Source organism: Cibotium barometz, chromosome 1, assembly GCF_041138505.1.
Source record: "Cibotium barometz isolate CiBa-2024 chromosome 1, ASM4113850v1, whole genome shotgun sequence".
Taxonomy (NCBI): Eukaryota; Viridiplantae; Streptophyta; class Polypodiopsida; order Cyatheales; family Cibotiaceae; genus Cibotium; species Cibotium barometz.
In genome coordinates, this window is record NC_141046.1 from 30,086,925 (window position 1) to 30,114,007 (window position 27,083).

The following is a 27,083-nucleotide window of genomic DNA, read 5'->3' on the forward strand; positions in this document are numbered from 1 at the left end:
TTAAGATCAGTTGTCGAGAAAGGTTCCAGCGAAGGAACAACCTGAAAATGGAACATGCTTAGTGGTCAATTTACACACCAATATCTAAGAGTTATTGGAAAAGGAGCAATTCGTGCTCAGGAAAGGGCCTAATGTGTTGGCAGCCCTCCGACCACGTACTTTTCATCCTAGCCCGAGTTTGTGACTCAATGTGAAAGCTCCTTACTTGAAAAGCACGCATTCCTGTGCATGGAATCCCACCCCTATCTAGGGCCCATTTCATGTGAGATAACGGTTTATATTAAGAAGATAGAGAAGCATTGTCAGAGCCAACAGCAAGTGACATGGATGTACAGTATCAGCAGGCCTCAAAGGACATACATGAACATGCCTGGAAGCAATGGGCAACCCACACTCATGCCTAACAATACTTGGATGTTGGTGGGTACAATCTCCCACGTCTACTTATATTTCGTGCATTTGAAGTGTCACAATATTCTGTTGTGCATTTTACAACTTCCAAGTAATTTATGATGGAGAGAAGCTCTTTCATAGCACAACTACAACGACAAGATGAAAATTGCAATACTAACCATTGCCCAAAGACCATTGATAGCAATGGCTCCTTTCCCCTCAACTTCATCCTGAGACATGGATATCTCCAACGGACCCAACCGCCTGTCTGTGCGATTGCTCACACTCAAACGCAGCTGAAAAATATAAGTAAACCATATTACTTCTTTCTTAAACTTCTTCACAACAAGCAAAAGCTTGATTTATCAGCTCCAACAATTACCAATGTTGGGAAATACCAGGAAAGGTCTCTCAACAATCACACGTGATGGTACCTCCATGACTCTAAGGTCCACCTCTTTCTGTGGTATAGCCTGCCGAACATGAAATTGAAAAACAATAGGTCGTCCTTGGTGTGAAAAGTACCAAGCATATCTAAAATCTGCTATACTGCCTCTCGAAAATTTTGCTCTTAAAAAAATTATCTTCCAAACGCAGACCTCTGCTCCAGGCACTTACGCTACCCAAGATCTGCTGAGTTTGAAGGCGACCAGGTTCACCAAGAGTCGTCCGCCACGTGATATCCAGCTTACCCAGAGTATTACTATTCTCAAATCTCATGGACACCGAATCGTGGACGACTTGCTTCAACTGGTACAAATAATTGCGAACTCCTCCATTTGCTCGGATCAAATGCGACTGTTTCGACAGTGCACTGCAGGTAAAATACAATTTTAATGAACAAAAAACTTGGAATGTATACATGCATGTATGTAAATACCTAGGACGTGCAAGTGCAATATATATACATATATATATATATATACATGTATATATACATATATATACATGTATATATACATATATATACATGTATATATATGTATATATACATGTATATATATTTACATGTATACATGTATATATATATATACATGTATACATGTATATATACATGTATATACATGTACATGTATATATACATGTATATACATGTACATGTATACATACATGTATATATATATATATATGTATGTATACATACATACATACATATATATATATATGTATGTATGTATGTATGTATGTATGTACATACATACATATACATGTGTGTGTGTATGTGTGTGTGTGTGTGTGTGTGTGTATACATACATACATATCTATGTATGTATGTATGTATGTATGTATATATATATTATTATATTAGTATATATACACACGTACGTCATATACATATTATATATATATATATATATATATATATATTTGGAAACAAGATACCTGCAATAATTTGTAATATCCAAGTACTATGTGTATTTAAATGTATATGTATATGTATATATGTACAAATCTACATATATACATATATAGATATGTTTATGTATGTATATACATATCTATATGTATATGTATATTTACATCTATATATGTATGTGTGTGTGTGTGTGTGTGTGTGTGTGTGTGTTATATACATGTATATATACATATATATATGGATATATATACATGTATATATACATATATATATGTATATATATGTATATATACATGTATATATACATATATATATATATATGTATGTATGTATGTATGTATGTATGTACATACATACATATACATGTGTGTGTGTATGTGTGTGTGTGTGTGTATACATACATACATATCTATGTATGTATGTATGTATGTATGTATGTATATATTATTATATTAGTATATATACATACGTACGTCATATACATATTATATATATATATATATATATATATTTGGCAACAACATACCTGCAATAATTTGTAATATCCAAGTACTATGTGTATTTAAATGTATATGTATATGTATATATGTACAAATCTACATATATACATATATAGATATGTTTATGTATGTATATACATATCTATTATGTATATGTATATTTACATCTATATATGTATGTGAGTGTGTGTGTGTGTGTGTGTGTGTGTGTGTGTGTGTACAAATAATGTGTTACATCGGTGTGCGTGGTGGAACGTCGCGGCCTGCCTCGCCTGGCTCGCCTGCTCCATCGACCTGCTCGCATGCTGGTCTGCTTGACCTGCTCGCCCCTTGTGTCTGTGAGCACGTCGGTGTATAGCTCGCCTTTCTCCTTTGTGCGCTCGTGTGTGTGTGTGTGCGCGCGCGCGCGCACGCGCGTGGGTGTGTGTATATTGTGAGAGAGAGACCCTACGTGGTCCATCAGCCTCGACTCGACTCCATCATTTGCTGCTCCCGTGAGCACCTGGTTCCCTCGCAGCTTCAATTCGTCGCCGAAATTGCTCAGCAGACTGCCTCGCCATTATCCCAATCGCCCAGTTCTGCATTTTGGTCTTCGGATTCTGCTTCTGGAGTGCTCGTCCCTGCTCGTGGGTCCACTGCGACTGTTCGCTGGTGCCTCTGCAGCGCCCTCGATTCTCTGTACAGCTTAACCTAGTGCCTATTATCTCATCATGGCTTCTCCTACAAAATATTATGCTCATAAAAAACAAAAGCAGGCTGTAGGTCAGGATGACCTTGTGCATGAAACGCCCGAGGCTGGGCTGATCTATGAGGTAATGCATGAAGGATTTCAGGATACACGCAAGAATTGGAAAGATCCTGTTCCTATGGTGGGACTTGCAGTGGATGTGGATGAAATCATAGATCCCATTCGAGAATATGCAAAGCATGCTATGATTATTTTTTTTCCAGGCAGGATGCCTGTTGCTGCTGATGTCGGGAATTGGTTGACACGGACATTGGGTGGTTGTTTTGTTCGCAAAGTCCATTTTGTGGCAAGAGGTTTCTTTGAGGTCATTATGGTGGATGAGCACCATAAGCAAATGCTTTTAGAGCACTCCCCTCTCTTCTATGGACAACAGATGGTTCATGTATTGCCATGGTCCCCCACCAAAGACTATCAGGCTTTGATTAAGCATCGCTGTCCTGTTTGGGTAGAAGTGGTGGACTTCCCCCAATGTTTGGCTTCCTTGTTACCTAAAATTGCAGCATCTCTAGGAAAGGTTGTATGCCCTCCTAGACCAAATGGCAACTCAAATCGATTCTGTATTTTATGGGACACGGATCAGCCCACTCCGGAATCTTATGCTGTTACCATAAATAACGTTTCCATGGGGAGTGCTTTTTTCAGACTCAAATGGGGTCTTTTTGCAGGCGCATGCTTTGAGTGCAAAAAGTTTGGACACATGGCATCTCAATGTCCTCTGGTCCTCCATAAGATGCTGCCTGATGCCTTGCCCATCCCAATGCAGAATAAGGACACTCCTGGTCCTTCAGGGGTTAAAAACAAAAGTCTAAAGACTCCTGTTATGCCTCAAGAAAAAGGCAAAATGCCAGTCTCTTCTAATATGAATGTAGCTGTGGCTAATCCCTCTACTTCTTCACCAAAAGGAAAAGAAAAGACACTTCAAGAAACATCTCAGCCACCGCGCAGGACAATTATCCCCAGGCGTCCTTTGCCTTCTAGAACTTGGAATGGAGCCTCCTCTAGTGGGCATACCCCAGAAGAAAATTCTGGAATTGGCATCACCTGGGCTACTGTAACTGCAGGTCGTACTCTATTTCCCGAAGAAGAGGCTGCTAGCCTGCTAGCCACCCGTCTCATAGATATTCCTCCTCCTGATCGGGGTGCAGACCCTGTGGAGGAAATGCAAGCTTGAGCTACTTTTTTGTTCATACTGTACATACACTGTGAATATGATGTCATATATCACAGCTTTGACTCTCAATGTACAGGGTTTGTGTGACCCTAAAAAGTGGAAGATGGTTTGGGCATATTTGAAGCGTATGCAGCCAGATATTGTTGCTCTTCAGGAACCAAGGCCATTATGCTGGTTATGATATTTTTTATGCAGGCCACCATGCCTTTTCAGGTGTACTTTTTCTTGTGAAGCATCATTTACAGCCAGTCATGGCATTTAATGACCTCCAAGGCAGATGGATGGTTATGCAGTGTGCTTTATTCAGGGTGAAATCTTTGAATTTGCATCAATATATGCACCTCAATCCTCTCAGGCTAGAGGACAGATATGGCAACAAATGAAATTGTACCCTTGGAGACAGAAAGCATTCATATGTGGAGATTTCAATAATGCCCCTCAACCTGGTGATAATACATCCGGTCGTACACATATGCTTGCTACTGAGACGTCTTCGTGGGCAGATTTTGTAGCAACGCTTAATCTAATTGATCTTTGGAAAGAATCTCAGCCCCTGATGCCTGGGTATACCTTCCAACATAATGCACAATCCACTTACAAAGCTCACCTGGATCGATGGTATCAGCTTGATCCATTTCATTATGATACTCTCACGACCAAATTGTGGGTGGATTATACATTTACACATTCAGATCATGTACCCTTATGGCTCAGAGTTCATCTACACGACATGCCTGATGATGACAGATTGCCACTTCGAAGGTTGCTTATCATCAATAATAGTTACTTGAAGCATGATGCATTCAAAGCACTGATACTTGAGGCCTGTCAGCCACTCTTTCCTCAATCTTTCATTGATTTGGATTATGCATGGACAGCTTTTATTGCTCGCATGCAATCGGTCATCCGTGATTATGGTAAACAGTATCTGGAAGGTTGGAGACAGACTGTTGCTTATGCTAAGCAAACATGCCAATCGTTAATCGAGCTTAGTCATCTTCGCTCCCTAACTTTGGCTGAAGCCACTTCTTTATGTCAAGCTCGTCACTGTATTCAGGTAAATGATCACCGAAAGCTTGTCAAATGGGAGATACGCGCACGACAACAGGCGCTTTTGGACAAAGGCTGCTCTTCCAAAAAAATTTCAAGAGTTTACATTCCAGAAAACAAGCTGCATCTATATGTCGCACTTTAATTTCAGATGACACATGGACCTCCACCCGAGCACAATTGGCTGCGACTTGTGTTACCCATTTCTCCTCTCAATTTGGTGAGGACGATTCTCACGCCATGGAAGTGTGTGATGCACGTCATCGGTTATTACAGCATGTATCCCCCATCCTTTCTGCTACTCAGGCGCAACAACTAGAAACAAAATTCTCTAAACAAGAACTGTCTGATGCAATCAGGTCTTGTGGCCGATGGAAAGCTCCAGGATGGGATGGCCTTACAGTTGAATTTTTTCTTGCATATTGGGACACCCTCAAAATACCTTTGCTGCGTATGGTAAACATTGCCTGGGAGACAAGGCAAATGCCAGCTTCCTGGAAAAAAGGATTAGTGAAGCTGTTGCCTAAAAAACACTTATGTCAGTCTTTGGCAGATTGGAGACCAATTACCCTTATGCGGGTGATATACAAGATTATCAGTAAAATGGTTGTCAATCGCATTAAGGGTTGCTTGAATGATGGACTCCATTCTGCACAGTATGGATTTATTCCTCGCAGGCACATTACAGATAACATTGCAAATGCTTATATTGGCATTGAATATGCCAAATACACGCAGCAGGATGTCTTATTATTGCAAGTGGATATTGCTAAGGCTTTTGATACTATTAAATGGGGGTTCATTCAAGAAACCATGCGTGCTCTCGGATTTGGAGAAAAAATGCAGGATATCATTTACTGGCTTTATGCTGATAGCCAGGCGGCTTGTATATTGTCAGGAGATCTCTCAGAATCATGGACTTTGCATCGTTCAGTTAGGCAGGGATGCCCTTTAAGTGCTCTTTTGTATGCTATAGCGACGCATCCCATGCTTCTTTATATAGATCATTTGGTTGATACTGGCAGTCTTCATGGATTGGACATTCAAAATAGACGTCAGTTGGTGCTCAGGCATATGCTGACGATTCTTTTTTTCTTCCTCGCAACACACATCAGGATCTCTCTACTTTGATGCAGGCTCTTTCTTTATTTGCCCTTGCAGCTGGCCTAGAAATCAATTTTCAGAAATCTAAATTGTTGCCTCTACATTGAAAACAGTGGCATAATTTGCTATGGCCAAGAGAAATAGTTCACTCCACTCGTTTGATTCGGCATTTGGGATATCCTTTGGAATGGTTAGTCACTCGCCGTCAACAAACAGATTGGGTCTTGGCAAAGCTCAAGAAAAAGTTGGAATACTGGAAACTTGCAACATGGCCATTGCATGTTCGTTTACGGATTCTCCAATCCATCTTGGTTGCTTATATTCACTTCTACCTTCCTCTCATCAGATTTTCTAAGGGGGAGCTGAAATTATTTATGTCCACCATCTTTGAGATATTCTGGAGGTCGAAGCAGGGGAAAAAGAGTGTACGTTTGCTTTCGGCAAATCGTTTGTGCACCCCTAAAATGCATGGAGGCTTAAATATCCTTAATTTACAGGTGCATATTCTTGCCCACAGAGGTAAACTGATGCTTCAATTTCTGGAAGGCACTCAGCCTTGGACAGCGATGATCCGTCATTTGTTACTTCATCTGACGACTTTCGCTTTTGGCCATTGGCAACCTACTCATTGGGATTTTATTCTTGGTTACATTACTGGCAAAATTAAGGACTGTCCTCTCATTTCTGGCTTACTTGCTGATTGGAAACTTATCCTTTCAAATTTAAAATGGAATGGTCGCAGCTCCTTACAAAGCAACTCTCTCCGCGCTGAGAGCATCCACTGGTCCAAAGCATTTTCAATTCCCCTGGCGGTGCAAGAACCCCGACGTTCATATTTTCTCCACTCAAAGGGTGTTACCTCTGTGGGAGATGTCATCCATCCTGATGGCTCCCCTCTTTCTTTTCGACAGGCTGCTGCACATTATGGCTTGGGACCTCATTATCGTCGTCTTTGGCGTGATATAATTCAGATGCTTCAGCCTTTTTTGCCGATTCCACTGTTGGAAATTCGAGATCGCCTGCTGTGCAGGATTGGACTATCTCCTCTTTTGATTCTTCATGCCATCCCTTGAGGCTATCTTATATTACAGTTGCTGGTCTGTATAAACATTTGTTGCCATTGCCTTGGGTTTCTGAACGGGCAAACCTCTTCTGGAATATGCATCGGTCATCTTGGTGGTGGAAAAGACGATTGCGATCTCTTTGGCAGTCGAAGCTTCCTCTTCGACAACAGCTCTTTTTATGGCGCGTTCTTTTGGCTGTTATTCCCTCGGGACACTTTCTGGCACGCAGACATATATCCTCATCCACTTGCCATAGATGCTCTGCTTCCAGGGAGACAGTCATTCATATTTTTTGGAGCTGTCCTTCTTCTCGTCAATTTTTTCTTCCTCTCATCCAGCTTCTGCGGGCTAGATTTCCAAATATGATATTTGGAAAGTTTTTCTGGCTATTTGGTCTTCATTTGCCCAGACCAGAGTTCTCTCTTTTCTTCTCATGGGTGCGCTACTGGGCTTTATGGACACTATGGAAAGTCCGCAACCATGCAGTTTTCGGTGATGCGGTTTTTTCTGCTTTTTCTTTTTTTCGGTACTCCCTGCATCAATCTTTCTTCGATTACATGCAGGTTGACCAAATAGATCATGATGTATATATGTCTTATATTGACATCTTCAGTTGATGTACTTTGGGACTACCTACTTTGGATAGTCATCTTGTAAATCTAATATAATTATGATTCCACTTTATTAAAAAAAAGTGTGTGTGTACAATGTGTACACACCACACACACACACACACACACACACACATATACATATACATATACATATATATGTTATGTATGTATGTATATCTATCTCTCTCGCTATCTACACACACACACACACATGTATGTGTGTGTGTGTGTGTGTGTGCATATACATATACATATACATATATATGTTATGTATGTATGTATATCTATCTCTCTCGCTATCTACACACACACACACACACACACATGTATGTGTGTGTGTGTGTGTGTGTGTGTGTGTGCGCGCGCGCGCGCATATACATATACGTAGACACACACACGCACACGTGCGTGCGTGTGTGCGTGTGTGTCTACGGAGGAGAACTCGCGTCCACTGTCGCCCGCCATCGCCGACCTTGTTCAGGCCCTGCTCTAGGGTTCGCGACCCTGGACTGTGCAGCCCGCAACTCCTTGCTCCAGTTCGCTGCCCCCTGTTTGGCCCTAGTCTAGGGTTTGTGGCCTCGCTTGCTCAGCCGGGACCTCTTGCTTCTGCTCGTCGCCCTGGTTTGGAGGCAATATAGACCGCAACCCCCCTCAGGACCTCTCTTGATCAGCGCGACCCCTGTGTGTGTGGGGTGTGTGTGAGAGAAATCTTCCTCGTCTGCCTTTTCTGCTGCAAGCTGTGTGTGTGTGTGTGTGTGTGTGTGTGTGTGTGTGTGTGTGTGTGTGAGAGAGAGAGAGAGAGTACGTGTGTGCAGCAAGAGGTGTGTGTACAGCAGTGACTGTGTGTGCGCAGGAGCAGTTTCTCAACAACAACAAAAAAAAAAGTGTGCGTAGGAGCAGCTGCGTTTTCTTCCTTTTCGTAATGGCTTCCAGTTCTTCGCAGCCTATTGCAGTGTACAGCCGAGATAGTGAGCATCGTGCCCGCTCAACTAGTGTGGAACCTAGATGCCGACAGGTTATGCAGCAGGACAGTCGCCATTGATGCTCAGATAGGCTATGATGCAATGCATGAGCGTTTTGCTGACATTCGCAGAGCATGAGATAAGCCACTTCCTGAACACACTGTGTCGATTGCATTGCCAGATATTGTATCCCCTGTTAAGCGCTTTGCAGAGAATGCAATCATTTTGTTTTTTCCGGGAAAAAAGCCGAATGCAAATGATGTTGCTCAATGGTTGAACTCAAAGTTGGGTGTATGCGGCATTGATGGTATTTACTTTGCAACATGAGGCTTTTATGAGGTTTTTTGTTCGGAGCCTCGTTTTAAGTAAATGCTATTGGAAAAATCGCCATTGTACTTTGGGGCACAAATGACTCATGTATTGCCGTGGTCACCTACAAAGGATTATCAGACCTTGATACGTCATAAATGCTTGGTGTGGGTGGAGGTTGTGGATTTCCCCAAATGCCTCGGGGCTACTTTGCTACATATTGCTACCAGTTTGGGAAAAGTTATTCGTCCTCTGAGGCCTAATGGCAATGGGAATAGGTTTTGCATTCTCTGGGATACGGATGTACCCACTCCTCCCTCGATTATGCTGCAGATTGATGACCTTACCATGGGTCCTGCATTTTTTGAGTTGAAATGGGGCACAAAAAATTGGAGACATGGCCTCGGAATGCCCTCAGACCCTCCTACAACCTCCAGTTGCAGCCATGCATCCTTTGAAAGTGGCTGAAATAACTCAAATGCAGCAGCAGCAAAAGGACAAACCGGTTGCTTCTGGGAATCTAATTCACGATAAAGGAAAAGGCAAGATGTCTGCAGTCCCATAGGTTATTTCTACTCGGGCCAAAAGTGTAGAGAAAGATGATGCATCAGCATGGCAACGGCCTAAAAAGCCAATCCATGCAAATCCCCATGCGGTCCTCCCCACTCGTAACTGGACTGCTTCAATACCCTCTAATGGTCAATCTAGTCACTTTGCTGAAATTAGTGGTGTGGGAAGGCCATGGGCTAAAGAGGGTCCGTTCTTTGCGAATAACATTTATGACGTGGGCAATGTTACAATGAGCTTTGAGGTTCCTGTCCCCTCACATGGTGATGCAGGGAGTCAAGCACTCATGCAAATGGAATCATTAGCTTCTTCATCCTTCATCATTTCCATATGTATAAACCATTGAAATGCATTAGCTTTAACACACGGGGCCTCTGCGACCCCAATAAATGGAGGCTCTTTTGGGCATATGTAAATAGTATGCAACCGCATGTAGTGTGTGTAAGAACACAATCAACACCTGTTTGCTAGTAGAAATGGTGCTTTCTCGGGGTATCAAATTTTTTATGCTGGCAGAAGCAACTTTTCGGGTGCTTTCATCATACGGATTTGCTTAACAAATACCATCGATCAAGACGGGCAAAATAGTGCGACTGAACATTATGCTGAAATGTGAATCTAGGAGTGTCCGGCATGAGCCGTCTCCATAGATCCAAAGCATGCAAACCCTCAATCATACTATGCCATTTTGCTTGCTCAGCCCGCAACATATGGGAACGATGTGAGGAGTTATCCTCATGGCTAGGTGAATTATTGAAATCCCCTGTGAGAAATGCATTTGTAACCCATGGGTAACACCGGATGGAGCGCCAAAGTTCCCCTCTACGAAGTGATGCCTGTGAAGCATATATACTAGCAAACTCGTAAACCTCGCCAGCAATGAGACACTGCACCACCACCCACCATCCATGTGAGTCATTGTACGCGACAAAAGCTGCAAATCGTGTTTAACCACGATGCCTTTACATGCCGCATATGGATTGACCACACAATGTGTATCTGATCATGCCCCGTAGTGGTTAGCTCTATACTTTGGAATGGGGATTCAAATTTCATGACCCACTTCTACCGCATAAACGATTACTTCTCATCAACAATAGTTACCTCACTCATGATGCATTTGTTGATTTGGTACGCTCAGTTGTGCAACCCCTTTTGCTACAGTTGAATGAGGATGTTGACATTGCATGGCGTTGTTTTGTTTCACGCATGCAAATGCTGATAAGGGACTATGGCAAGTGGTACATGGTTGCTTTACAGGAGAGGGTGGCAGAGGCCAAAAGGATTGTGCAGTCTTACACTGAACTTAGTCATACAAGACCATTGACTGTCGAGGAAAATGTCACACTCATGGATGCTGAATCTTGTATCAAGGACAATGATAAACAAAAGATTGCAAAGTGGCAAGTGTGTGGCCGGCAAAATCAATGCTTGATAAGGGATGCTCTTCCAAGTCTTTTTTCAAAGGTCTCCATGCCTCTAGACAAAAGCAAGGCATAGCACGTGTTATGTTGTCTGATGGCACGTGGACCTCTACCAAGCAACAGCTTGCGGAAATATGTCACTCTCATTTCAGGGATTTGTTTGCCCGTCCTAGGCCACTTGCACACGATGCATTGGCTGCTTGCACTATGCTTTTGGATGAGGTTGCACCGATCCTATCACTTGATGAGGCACAAGGCTTGGAAGAGTCCTTTACGGAGGAAGAATTACAAGCTGTATTTAGAGGTTTGGGCAAATGAAAATCTCCCGGGTAGGATGGTTTGACAGTTGAATTCTTTCACACATTTTGGCCGGAATTGAAGCTTCCATTGCTATGCATGATTAATCAATGTTGGCACATGTTGCCTCATTCTTGGAAGAAAGGCTTGCTGAAATTGCTCCCAAAAAAGCAACTCTGTGAGAATTTAGGCAACTGGAGACCCATCTCTCTTATGCTAGTTGTCTATAAATTGGTCACAAAAATGATAGTTAATCGCATTAAGGGCTACCTTCGCTCAGGATTGCACCCGGCACAATACAGCTTTGTTCCCAAGCGGCAAATTATGGACAACATAGCAAATGCCTACATGGGTATTGAGTATGCCAAGTATACTACCAGGATGTCCTGATCATGCAAGTGGATATTGCTACGGCATTTGACACTGTCCACTAGGACTTCATCGTTGGGGTGATGGATCGGATGGGTTTTGGACCCAAAATGCAAAATGTGATTTATTGGCTATACCAAGGGGGTACTGCTCAATGTATTTTTGGTCAGGAACTTTCGGCCGCTTGGACCTTGGGTAAATCGGTATGTCAAGGCTGCCCACTTAGTGCGCTGCTTTATGCCATTGCCACACACCCCTTGCTGTTATATATTGGCAAGCTTACCCAACAGGGCAGCTTGCATGGTATTGCGATGCTGGATGATTCTCATGATGACGACTCCTTCCCTAGAAATACCCCAGCGGATTTGCAACCGATTATGGATGCCCTTTTGCTTTATGGGCTGGCAACTGGGTTGCATGTTAATTTTTGAAAGTCGAAGCTGTTATCAATCCGCCACTATCTTTGGCATTCTAATCTTTGGCCAGGTCAGATTGTTCCACCCGGTCAGTTGGTCAAGTATTTGGGATACCCGATTGGCTGGGATGTTTCTTTGAAAGATGAAAAGGTATGGGTGCTGACTCGATTGGAGTGCAAAATTGATTACTAGAAGCTATCCACTTGGCCTTTGCATGTCTGCTTGCGAATTGTCCAGTCGATCATCATGGCGTACATTCAGTTTCACCTTTCTTTGTTACCCTGGACTAGCAAGCAGATTGATACATTTATGTCTCGTGCCATTGCCCGTCTCTGGCGAACACAATCGGATCGCAAAGGGCTTCATCTGCTCAAACGTGCTTATGTGTGCTCGCCCAAAATCCATGGGGGCCTGAACATTCTCGACATTCACTATCACATGCTGGCACGTAAGGCCGCATTGCTTATTGACTTTGTCCGTCAAACGCACCCCTGGACAAAGATGTTGGCAGCCATGTGTGCACACATGAAAGTAGATGCTTTTATATATATACCTAGATGAATCCAGGAACATGCCCAAATTCACCTTTTAGGAACGTGCATGTTATTTACTCATGGTAGTCAACCCACAAGAATATATAGCTATCAACTCCATTATGCATAGTATGGACTAGATACTATGACATCCCCACTAACGTCATCAGTGCTCAATAGTGGGTGTAGAACTCTGTATCAAGATATGCTCTCACACGCGCACTCCACACACACGCACACACATTTATGGTCACTAGGTTTTGGATCACTTGGATGTCATTTTTGGTCATCTTACTGGGCACATGCCAGGTTGCCCTTATGCCACTTCTTTGATTCCAGCTTGGCAACAGATCTTATGTTTCATCCATTGGTCAGGTAGACCTCCACATACAGGGAACTCACTTCGATCCCAGAGCATTCATTGGAGTCAAGCCTTTCCTCAGCCTTTAGCGCTGGATCACCCAAGAAAGGCTTATCATCTATCGACTTTGGGAATACGTATGGTAGAGGATGTTGTTGATGAGCATGGCATGGTTCTTTCTTTCCCCAGAGCCACCAGGCAATGACATCTGGGCATGCATCATAAGCCGATATGGCGTGCCATAGCTAAACTTCTGGCTCCATTTCAACCAGTAACCCCTCTTGAGGAGGAGGATTCATTACAGGATTGGCATTTTGATCGTCAGCAACCGGATTATGCCTCATTCCCATTCCATCTCCTCACTGCTTCCAAGGCCTACCATTTGCTTATTCCTCAGCCTTGGATAGTGGAACATGGGAACAGGCTATGGCACTTGGATAAGCCTTTGCCCTAGTGGAAATCAACTTTAAAAAAGGTGCGGAAGTAAAAGTTTCCACTTAAGCAACGGGTCTTTTTCTGGCGATGCATTAGGGGCACGCTACCGGTTGGCACCCTCCTCGCTCAAAGGCATATTGCTCCAGCTTTGGGTCGGTGTTGCCGCCTTATGCTCGAGACCGTACCTCACTTGTTGTGGAGTTGCTTACATTCCTGCAATTTTCTTCAACACTTGACAACACTGCTGCAGTATAGATTCCCTCGAAAGCGCTTTGGGCGACCTTTTTGGATTTTTCGCAAATTGTCCCTGGCTTTACCGGGGTATGATGATTTCTTCGCATGGGTGCGCTACTGGCTCTTTGGACCATCTATTCCACCAGAAATCATCTGCACTTTTTTGGTGATGTTGTTCATTCCTTCCCCTATTTTCGTGCTGCCCTATTCCGGTCTCTTTGAGATTGCTATGATCTTGACAAGTTTTCTCTCCAACACTTTGAAGAATTTTCCCAGTTTTTCTATATATATATATATATATATATATATATATATATATATATATATACCTAGATGAATCCAGGAACATGCCCAAATTCACCTTTTAGGAACTCTCATAGTTCCACCCGCTTCGGGTGACTATAACTGTATAGTTTACTATTTAATATAAACAGTGCTTTCACCCTGTCTACATATATGTATATATACACATACACGTAAACGTACACACACACACATACACGTAAACGTACACACACACACATATATGTGTGTACATTCACACGCGCACACACACGTGTGTGTGTGTGTGCGCGCGCATGTGAAGGTATACACACATATGTGTGTGTGTGTGTGTGTGTGTGTGTACACACACATATATATATGTGTGTCATGTGCATGCTAGGGACAAGCAGGCAGATAACGAGCTCAAGTGCTATCCATGGGAACATGGGTCAGCAGCATCACTTTTTGCTTTTGTGTGCTTTTCTTGGCGGGCACTTTTCCCTGAGCCTATATAAGGGGTGCCAGAGCCATAGAGTCACACACCAGCCAATGGAGATGTAGAGTGTGGAGCTGGCGGTACCAAGGCTTGTTTCTTCTTTGCTCTCTAGGGTTAGAGTTTGCTGCATTTCTCTGTGTTTCATGGCTGCAGGTTTGCATCTTAGAGAGATCTAGGGTTCTGACAGTGGTATCAGAGCGGCTCTAAGATCACGAGAAGAAAGACACAGTGTGTGCATCGCCTGTCTAAGGAGAGAACTGCCAGCCTTGTGCTGAGTGCGCAAGCCAAAAGTGTGGGCCCTGCAACGAGGAGAGAAGGGTTGGCCAGCGTGCGCATCAAGAAGTGTCGGTAGCCAACACAAAATCTCAGCGCAGGGCGGCCAAGAAAGTTGGCCAGCAGCGCAAGTAAAGCCGCTGGTCGGCGCTGGACTTGGCAGCAGCACACGCCGCACAGGCTGGGCAAAAGCGGGAACTGGGCAGCAAGGCGTGCATATCATACCTTGCAGGCAACCAAAGACAAGCACACATACTGTTGGCAAGCGCACAGCAACCTGCTTACAGCAAGAAGAGAGGAGCTAGGGGTTGGTCGGCGCTAACCTTTGAAAAGCATCACACGGGCTGGGCGAAAGCCTAGCCCTTTGTTTTTATAAAAAGCGTGGCAGTTTTTTTTTTCCTAAGGCCCCGTTCTTTTTCCAAGCACCGTCGGCAGATTTTCTTGGGTTTTTGCCTTTCGCTTTAAAACAACCAAAAAAAAAAGCGTCCCTTACGTTTTCTTTTTTTATATACATGGTAGGGGAGCCGACAACATGAGTGCGGGGGCAAGGATCCGACAGCCAGGGTTAGCGGCAGTACCCCAGGTTCCCAGGCGACAGCCCCGTGCCGATTTCTGGATGGGGCAGGGGCGCAGGCTTATAGTGCTCCAGCCCATGTGACCACCTAGTTGTGGTAGCCACATGTGCACCTGGTGTAGACTTCGTGTGATCGTAGGGACTTCTCTCTTTCATGTGCAGCCATACCAGACCGAGGTGTGGGCTGCAAGGCTGTTCGCGTGCACTCTGCATACGGGCTGCCAAGAACGAACGTGGTCTGTCCAGAATTCTCTCTCCGTTCAGTCGTTTTTTCTCCTCTCAGCCTCTTCTTGTCCGAGATGTCCCAGTTCTGGCTCACGGATTTGGGGGCAGATTTTGTCTCCTATCTAGGTGATCATGACCAAGCTCGTCTAGTGGACTCTGCCGTGTACTTTGCGGATTCGATGCATATGCTTCGTTAACCTCGGATTTCACGCAGCATGTTAGGAGGTATGTGTTTCTTTTTCACATGCAAGAAACATGCTCGATATGAGTTAACAGTGGAAGCACACTGTGACTCGCGGCGGTGCCCGGGGGACTAGGGCCTTTGACACACTTGTTGATACCGTCAATGCATATTAAAACATTTAAACATGGCCATAGCCTTAACACATATCCATCATCACTTTGCATAAAACATAAAAGATGGACAAAACATCCACAAATGCTGAAAATGGAGCTTGCACGTGTGACACCGCATAGAGGCCAGAATGAACCGACCCCCCCCCCCCCCCTTGGAGTATTTTATTACCCAAGGAGAATACTATCATGTACAAGCTTTGAGGGCCTTACTCTCCCCACGGGAGATGCCGGATTATCCATATACAAATGCCATAACACAGCCCAACACAAGGCAACTGAGCTGGAACATAGGCTGTGGAAATGCCGAGCCAACAACATAATCCATATACCTCCGTATGGGTACTAATTCTTCCCCAAAAACCACGGGTCTTTATGCAATAGAGCTAGTACAGCAAGTACAACTCTCCATTCAGCCGGTACAGTAGGTACAATGGTTGGTACAACCGGTACGATGACTGGTACAACAAGTACAAATGTTGGTATAGCATGTACAAAGGTTGGTACAACAAGTACAGAAGCTGGTACAATTGGTACAAAAGCTGGTACAACTGGTACAAGGACTGGTACAACAAGTACAATGGCTAGAAATCATAATAAATGATTAAATATCCTTGCCTTCAGTATTTCTTCGCAATGGAAGCCTCCAAAACAGTCCCCAACAGCCGGTATTCTTCATGGACAGCCTTCAAGAGAGAGAGAAAGAGAGTAGCCATCATTAGGGCAGCCTGTAACGGTGGTAGAGGCTAGTGTGCAGCAAGAGAGCCTCCATTAATGAAGAGAGAGGGCTCCAATTTATAGATTTAGGCCTCCCATGAGCTAAAATGGCAAGAGAAGGCTACAATGACAAGTGGAGAGCCACACAATAGTTGAAGTGATAAGTGTGAGGCCACTTGTCTCACTTTGATCCACTTTCTAACAAGTGTCGGGCCACTTGTCTCACTTTGGTCCACTTTCTTGCCACATATCCCAATCTAAGAGATGGGTCCTTCCATAAACTTTATCTCTAAAAATATCCCAACTAGTAGACATTCTGTCATAGGCACTTTGCTAACTCTTGGTATCTGCTCAATTCCAGATGTAATGACGCAAACAAAATTTCCATCGGAGTCAGGCCAAAAATAGCAACTCTCCTAAATTTTAGGAGTGTGGTCCTTTGTATTCTAGGATAATCCCCCATTCCCAAAGCTTGTACTTTCCAAATATTTAGACATCCTGGAGTCCACCAGACCCCTTTCATACTGGGAAATGTCCAGGCTGGTGACACACACTGGTGTATTTTATCATTACAATACGCATGTTTGTTTCGGGTACACACCGGAGTTCTTCCTCCAAGAATTTATCGGGCACACACACAAGAGCATACCATAGTATTTTATGCCATGACAGATTTAGCCATGAAACCTTACAGATATGTGGAATGACCATTGTTTTTGTCATTCAGTTTGATAGGCACGACCTATCGAGAATGTGTAGGATTGAGGCATAGCTAGATCTATGGCTACAGGGCTGTTAGATACAGGACATCAAGATTAAGATTATATATTGGGGTTTACTGTCAGGCATAGCTAGATCTATGGCTACATGGCTGTTAGCTACAAGGCTGTTAGATACAGGACATCAAGATTAAGATTATATATTGGGGTTTACTGTCAGATTGCATAACAAGCCGGTTATGGGACTACCCACAATATGTAACTCTCTTTAGCTTTTCTGTAGTTAAAGCTTTGATGGTCCAGTTTTATAGCCGTAGCATATGTGTGTACAGCTACACAAGCTATTCCAAGTGTACATGCCTATTCATATCCCACAACAGTAACACTTTGGTTGTTCAGGAGCTAACTCATGAGAGTGCAAGCTTTGGAAACAAGTGTTAGTTTTCAAGATTTTATAGGTTTAGACACATACTTCGACTAGGAAGCTACTCAAGGAAGTTGTTCTTTGCGCACAGATATTGTCTAATCCTTGGACCAAGTTATGGTCATTAGTCTCGAATAGAGTTCTTTCTTTTGAGCAGTTGTTTTAGTTTGTGGCACTTGGTCAGCCATTGGCATTTCACTTTTTGATAGATCGCGACAGATCCACAAACTGGTGTTTTGTAGTAATCGTAGCACGGGTATGGAGTGTATCATGGTGGTATGGGACGCCATGATCCATTCCATGCTACGGGGTTACGCCAGATGTCCAGACTTCCTTCACACTCTGTGCCTACAAACACAAGGCTATCTCATCATTTTAAGGGATAGATACTTTCCGCTTGATACAGCCAGTTATGATATATCCTAGCTTTCGTCATAACCAGGCATGTGGTGTCCAAGGTTCCACGATTGGGAAGGTCAGATTTGCTTTGAGTTGAGATAACAGATTTATCATTCCGTGGTTTAAAAGCAGATATTTTTTGACTTTTCGAGTTTGGGAAGTTAGATTTGACTTCGCTTCCGAGTTTTAGAAGTATGGATTTGATCTTTCCGAGTTTGGAAAGAAGATTTGATATTTCCCCTTTTTTTGGGAAGAGACTACTATAGTTCAGTAGTAGATTCTGGGTTTTTTCCGCGTATTCAGTTTTTCCCCAGAGCAGAGGACATCGAGATTAAAGCATGGTGGTTAAATGTAAGATACTTTTGTTGGGAAGCATGTTGCTTACCTTGGATATTGGTAGCATTGTCATAGTAGAGTTACCCGGATGGTTCATTTGACACAAATGATGTTTTTTTGCCTATTTCATGCTCATGGGATATTTTTTAAGCAGGTTGATCTCCTGGTAGGATTGTCCTCAAGACTATGGGTTTTCGATACATAATGGGTCATTTCTAGTGTTGCGAGTTGACTACTTCTGAATTTTTGTGAGCTCAAGAGTGAGCTCTTTGAGGAAGGAGAGTATGTCATGCGCATGCTAGGGACAGGCAGGCAGATAACGAGCTAGAGTGCTATCCGTGGGAACATGGGTCAGCAGCATCACTTTTTGCTTTTGTGTGCTTTTGTTGGCGGGCACTTTTCCCTGAGGAGTGCTAGGACCATAGAGTCACACACCAGCCAGTGGAGATGTAGGGCATGGAGCTAGCAGCGCAAGCGATCACCCGGTAATATGGGACGCCAAGGGGTGTGGCTTGGCTTGCAAGGCGGCTGGCAGTTTCCACAAGGTTCTCTAGCTCGGGCTCGGTGGGGCTGATCGAGTCATGATCAGCATGGTTGGGTGGCGAGTATGCCTGCACCCAAGGCCTGTTTCTTCTTGGCTCTCTAGGGTTAGAGTTTGCTGCATTTCTCTGTGTTTCATGGCTGTTTTGCAGGTTTGCATCTTAGAGAGATCTAGGGTTCTGACAATATGTGTGTGTGTACACATTCACATGTGCACACACACACACACATATATGGGGATGGAGAGAGAGAGGCCTATGAGACAAAAGAGAGAAAGAGATTGACAAGTTGCGACGGTAACAAATACAACTTAACGGCAAGCTACTGTTTTTTTAAAGCCACCCCTATGCTCACTTTTCCAAGGGATCCATTGATCGATTATCATCTTCTGCTTGAATCACTGTCACTGTCCATGGCGAAGCCGGCTCAAAATGCACTTGGTCCATGAACAGGTGTGCTTTTGTGTGGTTTTCAATGCAAGCCTCAAGGAATGTGTTTTCCTACAGTTAACCAACCAAAGAGAGCAATGGGTAAGTCAAACCAAGAGAAAAACATCCCATCTATCTATCAATGCATATACAACAGAGGAATTATTTGCATTGTACCTTCACAGTTCGCACCTGCAATCAAAACAACCAAATTACTCTTTTAGAGTTTCATGTTATCCACTGAAAAAGAGCAACAAGAACCGTTTTAGAGGCCAGGATTACCTTGGTACGGACAGAGAGCGGGTTCGAAGCAACAAACTTGAAATACTGAGGAAGATATTTGCGCTCTCCTTCAGGATCAGTGTATACAGCCATACACATCAGGCTGAAATCAACAGCCGGTTTGCATGAGAATGTCACAGATATCACAAGCACACAAATCATTGCAATGAGTCTTAATGCTCATTTTGAAGAGCAAAAATAAAAATATCTTGCACCATTCAGCCGAACAACCTCCCTATCAAGGCCTCCCTGCTTGTCAGTCTTAATCGGTCTTCCTTAGCTACCAGCCCACACAGCTCACACACATAAGATGCCACAGTCAAAAGCCCTGGACAGACTCATGAATTTGTCATAACCAAGCGTAAGCAGGTTTAGGATTTAGTATAGAACCAAGCCATTGTGAGCCCTAGTAATGAAGGGACAAATGCCACAGAGTAAAGGGAGAAAGAAAAATAGAGTAGATGCACGTTTATGACAAGGGAATGACAGTACCCAGAGCCAATGCTGGAAGGCAAACATCAGCAGTTTTGCTGCTGTTTTCATGCATCTGGCAGAGGGGTTTGCAGAAAATTGCTTGATTCCCAGTTTGATCAGAGCACAGTGAGTTTTTTACACAGCATTCCACATTTCGCTCTGTATTTTAATATTCACGTTTAGTGTCACAAACCATGGTTCTAAACATGAAATTTTCTATGCAATCTCAAAGTTAACTGATTTTGCACAAATTACGTGATCTGTATAAATGAAGTATAAAAAGACTGTTTACATCAATAAAACCTGCAAGTCACCCAAGACATCACAGTCAAAAATGGAGACGCAAGACATCACGTGATCTGTATAAATGACGTATAAAAAGACTGTTTACATCAACAAAACCTGCAAGTCACGCAAGACATAAAAGGAGACCTCAACATTCGAAAACAAGTAACTAGACACTCAAAAAAATGACAGAGCTATGTCATGGTCAGTTTTGAAGACATCTAGAGCTCGATAATTGGGCTCAAGACTTTGCAGCAGTTATTGCCGCTTTTGAACAGAATTAGCTGTTTTTTTCTGTTTTTTGCCGAGTTTGCCAGTCTCATTTTTCCCTCACATTCATTTCGATTGATCAGTGTTTTTTTATTGAATATGACCATCAGAACCTTGTTTTTCACTATTTCTTACTTTTAGAAGAAAAAACACGATTATGAAAAAGCTAGCAAGAAGAACCTTAAATCTGATAGTTTATGTATGGAACACCTACAGTAGTGACAGAGAGCCATTGAAGAGATATATGTGTCTGATTGTATGCCAGAGTGTTTTCCAAATAAACTGCGAGTGCGAGATCCTCACCACCAATAAGCAAACTTAAAAATTCAAGTTGAGATTTGTATATGAATTCTGGAACTCTGATTGTGGGTGTGACTTGGAACTAGTGCAGAGTGAGTTCCTCTAGCTAGGTGGTTGATGCAATCAAAGCTCAAGGGAGAACAGGAGGGAGACCTTCTATTCCCTGTGTGGTGTTCACACACATACTAGGCACATGCATGTATTTGAATGGATACACAGAAAAATGTACTGCACCATGTGTGTTTTGACTGATTTTCTATTTCAGTGTTCTTTTAAAGAGTTTTCCACCATGGGTTGATTTTCCATTTCAGTGATTTGATTGCTTTTTTTTTTTTTTTGGAAAAACGATCCTTCTATTAGTTAATGAGAAAACGCCATAAGGCTACAAAGCTCACCTCACAAGGAGGGATAATAAACACACTGAACACCGGAGCTCCACCCCCGTGGCTGGCCGCTCTCTGGGGGGGGGGGGGGGGGCTACCTAGTAGTACATGCGGGAGGTGAGAAGAGCCAAATTGGAGGCCTGTAGTGCCAAGTGACATCCTCGCCCCTCGCGGTGAGGAAAGGGCCAGGCTGCCAAGTGCGGAGGAACGCCTTGCGGCGACCTCTCATGCGATCCGAGTCGCCCTGAAGTTTCCCCCAGAAGTTTCCCCCAGTGTCCTCTCAAGGTGTGAATGATGTCCACCCAGAGGGCCTGTATGACCTCCGCCGGTGGAGTCGCCTGGCGGTCTATGGCCTCCCTGCATCGGGCTCTCCATATGTGCCAAGCCGTCATGCTACTGATCATCTCCCATCTGTGCCCGTCCCCCTCCTGGGAGACTGCCGAAGAGAAGTCTGGCATCAGAACCACCGCCATCGCCCTGTCAGAGACCTAGATGGTCACACTGCCAGGGACGTCCTCGTATCCAAGGGCCGGGCCGCTGTCCGTGGCCCAACCCACCGCACCCCACGTCGCCATCATCTCACCTGGCGAGCCTGCAAAAACCATCCTGAGAGCGCGCTGCCAGACGTGCTGTGCCTGTGGGCAATCCCATAAGCAGTGCCGCTGCGACTCCTGTGCATGGCCGCACCGAGGGCAGGACGCTGGGTGTCTGCCAAAAGCTAGCCAAGCCCCCACAGCCAGTCCTCTATGCGCTGTAAGCCAGAGAAAGAGCGTCACCTTCCGGGGCCGGAAGCTGGCCCAAAGGCGCTGCCAGAAGTCCCTAAGGAAGGCATGGGAGAGCCCCTGCCGCCGCCGGGGTGCCCGCTATCCTGTGCCTCTGGATCCGCCGCCCCAACCTCGCTGTGTACTGAAAAAAGGGGGTGCCTGGGCTGGTAGGGGCCGAGTAGGGATCTCGCCAAAGCCACTCACCTGGATCCCACTGAAGGCGAATAAGAGGCCTGCTGTCCCAAGCCCATAATCTCCAGGAAAAGTCCTCCCCTATCGAGGCCGGTGAGGGGTCTACATGCCACTGTCTCTGATGAAAGCCGACCACCCGCACCCTTTGAAAGATACAACCCTAGAACTCATCCAACTCTAGTCGGGTCCTCTGAAGCTGGCCTCCCTCTCCCACCTCGAAGGTGAGTGGGGCGACTCTCTCTGCTGAGCCGCAGACCGCTAGAAGGATCTCATGCCGAGTAAAGACGCCCATCCACTGTGGAGGTGGAGAGTCCTGTACTGGAGTCCGCCACTCCCGAGGGATGGCCGCCTCAATGTCCTGCCTCATCAACTCTCTACCCCTCATCCCGCTGAGTCTCCTCTCCTGAACCTCTAGAGGCAGCTGCTGAAAACATATCCAGTCGTCTAGGGACTGGGCTGGGCCGGAACTCAACGGGCCCCACGACACGTGAGATCGCGATCCAACCATATGGCCACTGGGAAGTCGGATCAAGGGGTTCCAGATCAATGGCTGCCTCAGGCACTCCTCATCGGTTCCCGGGGGAGTCTGGAAGAGTGACGGCCTCAGATGCTCCCAGGCCCTCAGAAGGCTAGCTGCAAAACGCTCCTCAAAGCCAAGGCCCACTCCTCTGGATCGCTGCTCTGTAAAGATCCACCTGATGCTGGGGGTCCAGGGGCCGCTAAGAGAAGGAGTGCGGCTGAGAATCCTGGAAACAAGAAACTCCTTCCATGGCTCAGCGCGCCTGGTAGGAGGCCACGAACCACCAACTTGCCAAGCAAAGCTCGGCTCTGACAAATAGGATCAACTATGCCCAGGCCGCCTCTCTTCCTCGGCTGGGTGATCACAGCCCATGCCACCTTGGCCCTGGCGGGCCGCCCGTCGCCACCGGACCAAAGAAAGTTCCTGATGAGCCTCTGCACCTGGCCAATGCACGCCCGCGAGAAGGCCCAGCAAGAAGTGATGTACCACATGGTAGCAAGCAGAACCTGGTTGGCCACAACCACTCGGCCAGCCAGAGATAAACGAGCAGTACTCCAATACAGAAGCTTCTTCCGAATGCTCAGAAGAAGGGGGGCTATCTGCTGCTCCGGAGATATGTCAATGCCCACATAGCATCCCAAATAGCGCACTGGAGTGCCGGGGGGCAGCCACTGAAAACCATCAACTGGCCTCCAAGTCGGGGGGGGGGGGGGGGGGGGGGTTGGGGGGGGCACAGAACTGACCCACAACCCACACGACTTGTGCCAGTTGATCAAAGCGCCCGAAGCTCTGCAAAATCTGTCCATGGCTGAGGCGAAGCAGCGGAGGTTCTCCTCCCCTCCCTGGAGATAGACAGCAGTGTCATCCGCAAACTCCGAGTCTAGGAGCTCCTCCTAGGTGCGGATGGGGAGCTGGAGGCCCCGCAAACCTGTATCCTGTGCCGTCAAAAAAGTGCTCATGGCCTCCGCCACAAAAAGAAAAAGAAAGGGCGCCAAGGGGCACCCCTGCCGCACCGAGCGCGAGAGCTGGATCAGCACCTGGCTATGAGCCGATGTGTAGAGTGCAGAGACCCCACGGATCCACTGAGGGGGTAAGCCCATCCTCTCCATAGTGCCTTCCAAGAAGGCCCAGTCCACCCGATCATATGCCTTCTCGAAGTCGAGAAGGAGCACTGCCAGATCCTCCTGCCGAAATCTAGCCAAAGCCGTAGCCTCCGAGAAAGAGAAGATGTTATCCAGGATGCTCCTATCCTGGATGAAGCCTGTCTGCGTGGAGTGGATGATGTCCGGAAGGTGAGGCTGAAGCCGCCTGCTGATCGCCTTAGCTAGGACCTTGTAGGCCGTGCCTAGCAAGGTGATCGGTCTCCACTGTCTAATCTCCAGTCTGTCTCCTCCCTCTTTGGGGATCAAGTGAATCAACCCCTCTGCCATGCTGTCCGGCATGTCTCCCGACTCCATGATCTCCTGGAATGCCAATCTGAAACCCCTATGCAAGAGACCCCAGTACCTCTCGAAGAAAGCCACTGAGAGACCGTCCTCACTAGGGCATTTGCCCCGAGGAAGTGCCTGAAGAGCCTCCTCCAGTTCCGTATCCAAGAAGGGGGAGAGAAGGGAGTGCTGCAAATGGGCCGGCACAACCGGTCTCGTGAAACTCCAGACTGCCTCCTGAGCCTCTCTCACCCTGTCATCTGCTGGCTCAGCAGAGAGCAGATCCCTGTAAAAATCTGTGGCGATCGCCCGAACCCTGGGGGGATCCACCACCACCTGGCCATCAGCCTGCCGAAGACGCCTGAGACCCTCTCGTCTAAAGCGAGGCCCTGTCGCCTCAAAGAAATCTCGAGTCACTCTGTCTCCAGCCTGTGTCCAAAAAGAAGCCCGAGCATGGAATCGGAACTCCACCCTCCTCTCCTCGATGGATCTGAACTCTGTGCGAGCTGACTCCATCTGCTCTGAAATCCAAGGGCTCGTAGGCTCCCTCTCCTGAAGTCTCTGAAGGGAAGCTAGACTCCTCCGCAGGCTCCTCTCCTGCTCTCTGAAAGCCTCCAGAAGTGATTTGATTGCTTTAAGTAGATAATTTGATCTTTGGCAGGATATGACCTGTTTCAGCGATATCAAAGCTTTGGCTTCACTCACATGAGTGAAAAGGACGACTCAACCCCGAAATCAAGTGTTTGCTAAGACAATAGCATGTCATCATTCCATTTTTGGGCTCAGAAAAGCTTTGAGCTCTGCAAGCATTTTATGTAATCATGGATATACTTCTCATGGGCAATTATATGCATCAAAAGAGAACCTGAGATATATTTATATACCAGCTGACATGGTTTAAGTAGAGTGCCATCTTAACTCTCTTGTAAGCTTCATCCATACTCTCCACATATTGGTCAGGCTGAAAGATCTTATCCTTTGTGTGCAAAATGGGTGGTACCTTCTTCCCTCCTTCCACAATCTCAAACGGCGCCTTGCCCATTGAGGTATGGACGGTGTTGTTATAAGCGAACTCCACCAAAGGAAGATACTTTTCCCATTGTTGCTTGTGCTTTGACACATAGCATTTGAGAAGATCTAACACTGTGGAATTAGCCTCTTCGGACTGCCCATCTATTTGTGGATGAAACGATGATGAAAACTTGAGAGTTGTATCCATGTTGTCAAACAACCCTCTCCAAAATAAACTCGTCATTTGCATATATAATTTTTTAGTATCTGGATACATGGATCATTTTTTTGTTTTACCAAAAACAGATCCTTCCATAAGTAAAGAACATGAAAACTATGATTCCTTAAGAGTGAGGTAAAAGTCTAAGAAAAGAGAGGGAGAACCTCCCTCAATGGCTAGCCACTTTCAAGGTAAGTTGCATACAGGAAAAGCAACAATGGGGTTCTCTAGCACCACGTGATCCCATCCATGCATTTCGACAAGAAGGATCAGTCACTCCAGAGCTGCCCTTTGTTCTTGCATAGGTTTTGAGCTGCGCTGGAGGTGCTCCCAACAGCCACAGGGGGTGTGGATAAGGTCATTCAAGACAGCACGGATGGACACTGTTAGTGGGTGAAAGAACCCTTAGTCCAAGATCCCCAAAAAAGCTGCAATATTTCACCTCATCTTCTGATGTAAAAAGAAGCTGCACAAACACAATAATTATTCTCAACCAAATGGCCGTAAGTGTATGCACAATATCAGTCTCGATGCAAGAAAGCGCTGAGAAGGTAGGTCTTCTGATGTTAAAAGAAGCTGCACAAACACAATAATTATTCTCAACCAAATGGCCATAAGTGTATGCACAATATCAGTCTCGATGCAAGAAAGCGCTGAGAAGGTAGGATTTGAGTTTTGTCCATGTCCTCTTTGCATCTGGCTCATCGTATGTGCCAAATTATGATGTTGGCCATCGTCTCCCAACGAGTATCATTAGGAATATGACATAGCCTGAGGCTGCATCCATATGGCAAAAACAAAATAGAATTATCATGAATTCTGATAGCCAAAGAAGAGTCAAGCTCTCGTAGAAAAGCTGCAGTCAATTAGGCAACAGATCCCAAAGAGATATACTCAATGGGGCATGACAATCTACCAAGCAAGAAAGAAATGGCAGCCCAAACTATCCTCACTTGTCTTCAGTCCCATTAAAAACCTTGAATCATCACATGCAGTAGACCAGCCCACTTTGGTTGTTTTTTGCAGCCCAATTCCTTCATGACCTGTACAAGCATGCTCGACCAGGGCAAATACCTAATTAAAGAACTTGCATCCCTACCATTTCTCCATCTCACAGATATTGAAGGGCAGCACACTCAGCCTTATTTGTGCAGAAATCACATCCAGGGAAATAGATCTACAGGATAAAAACGTCAAGGAGAACCACATCTGCCAGCAGCATGCCCTAACACGGATCCAGCCCCACTGAGCAAGTCTACGCTGCCAAACAGCCTGGAACTCAGCCAGCACTTCGTCCA

At 45.2% G+C, this 27,083-nt stretch overlaps 1 protein-coding gene across 2 annotated transcripts in view; it reads right to left on the reverse strand.

Moving 5' to 3' along the window:
- The window catches only part of LOC147641852 (trafficking protein particle complex subunit-like protein), a 90,828-nt gene that overhangs the window by 1,290 nt on the left and 62,455 nt on the right, over positions 1 to 27,083 (reverse strand). Inside the window, exons 4-10 of one of the 2 annotated variants that reach the window (XR_015266233.1) lie at positions 19,940 to 20,042; positions 19,835 to 19,849; positions 19,584 to 19,729; positions 1,012 to 1,207; positions 776 to 866; positions 573 to 689; positions 1 to 41 (exon numbers count right to left, since the gene is read on the reverse strand). The exon at positions 1 to 41 is cut by the window's left edge and continues 4 nt beyond it. Coding sequence is in view for 1 of the 2 variants with exons in the window: in XM_086800326.1 (XP_086656452.1) it covers positions 1 to 41; positions 573 to 689; positions 792 to 866; positions 1,012 to 1,207; positions 19,584 to 19,729; positions 19,835 to 19,849; positions 19,940 to 20,042 (693 nt within the window). In the remaining variant the exon portion in view is untranslated. The remainder of the gene's footprint in view (positions 42 to 572; positions 690 to 775; positions 867 to 1,011; positions 1,208 to 19,583; positions 19,730 to 19,834; positions 19,850 to 19,939; positions 20,043 to 27,083) is intronic. The other variant, XM_086800326.1, reaches the window with a different exon arrangement.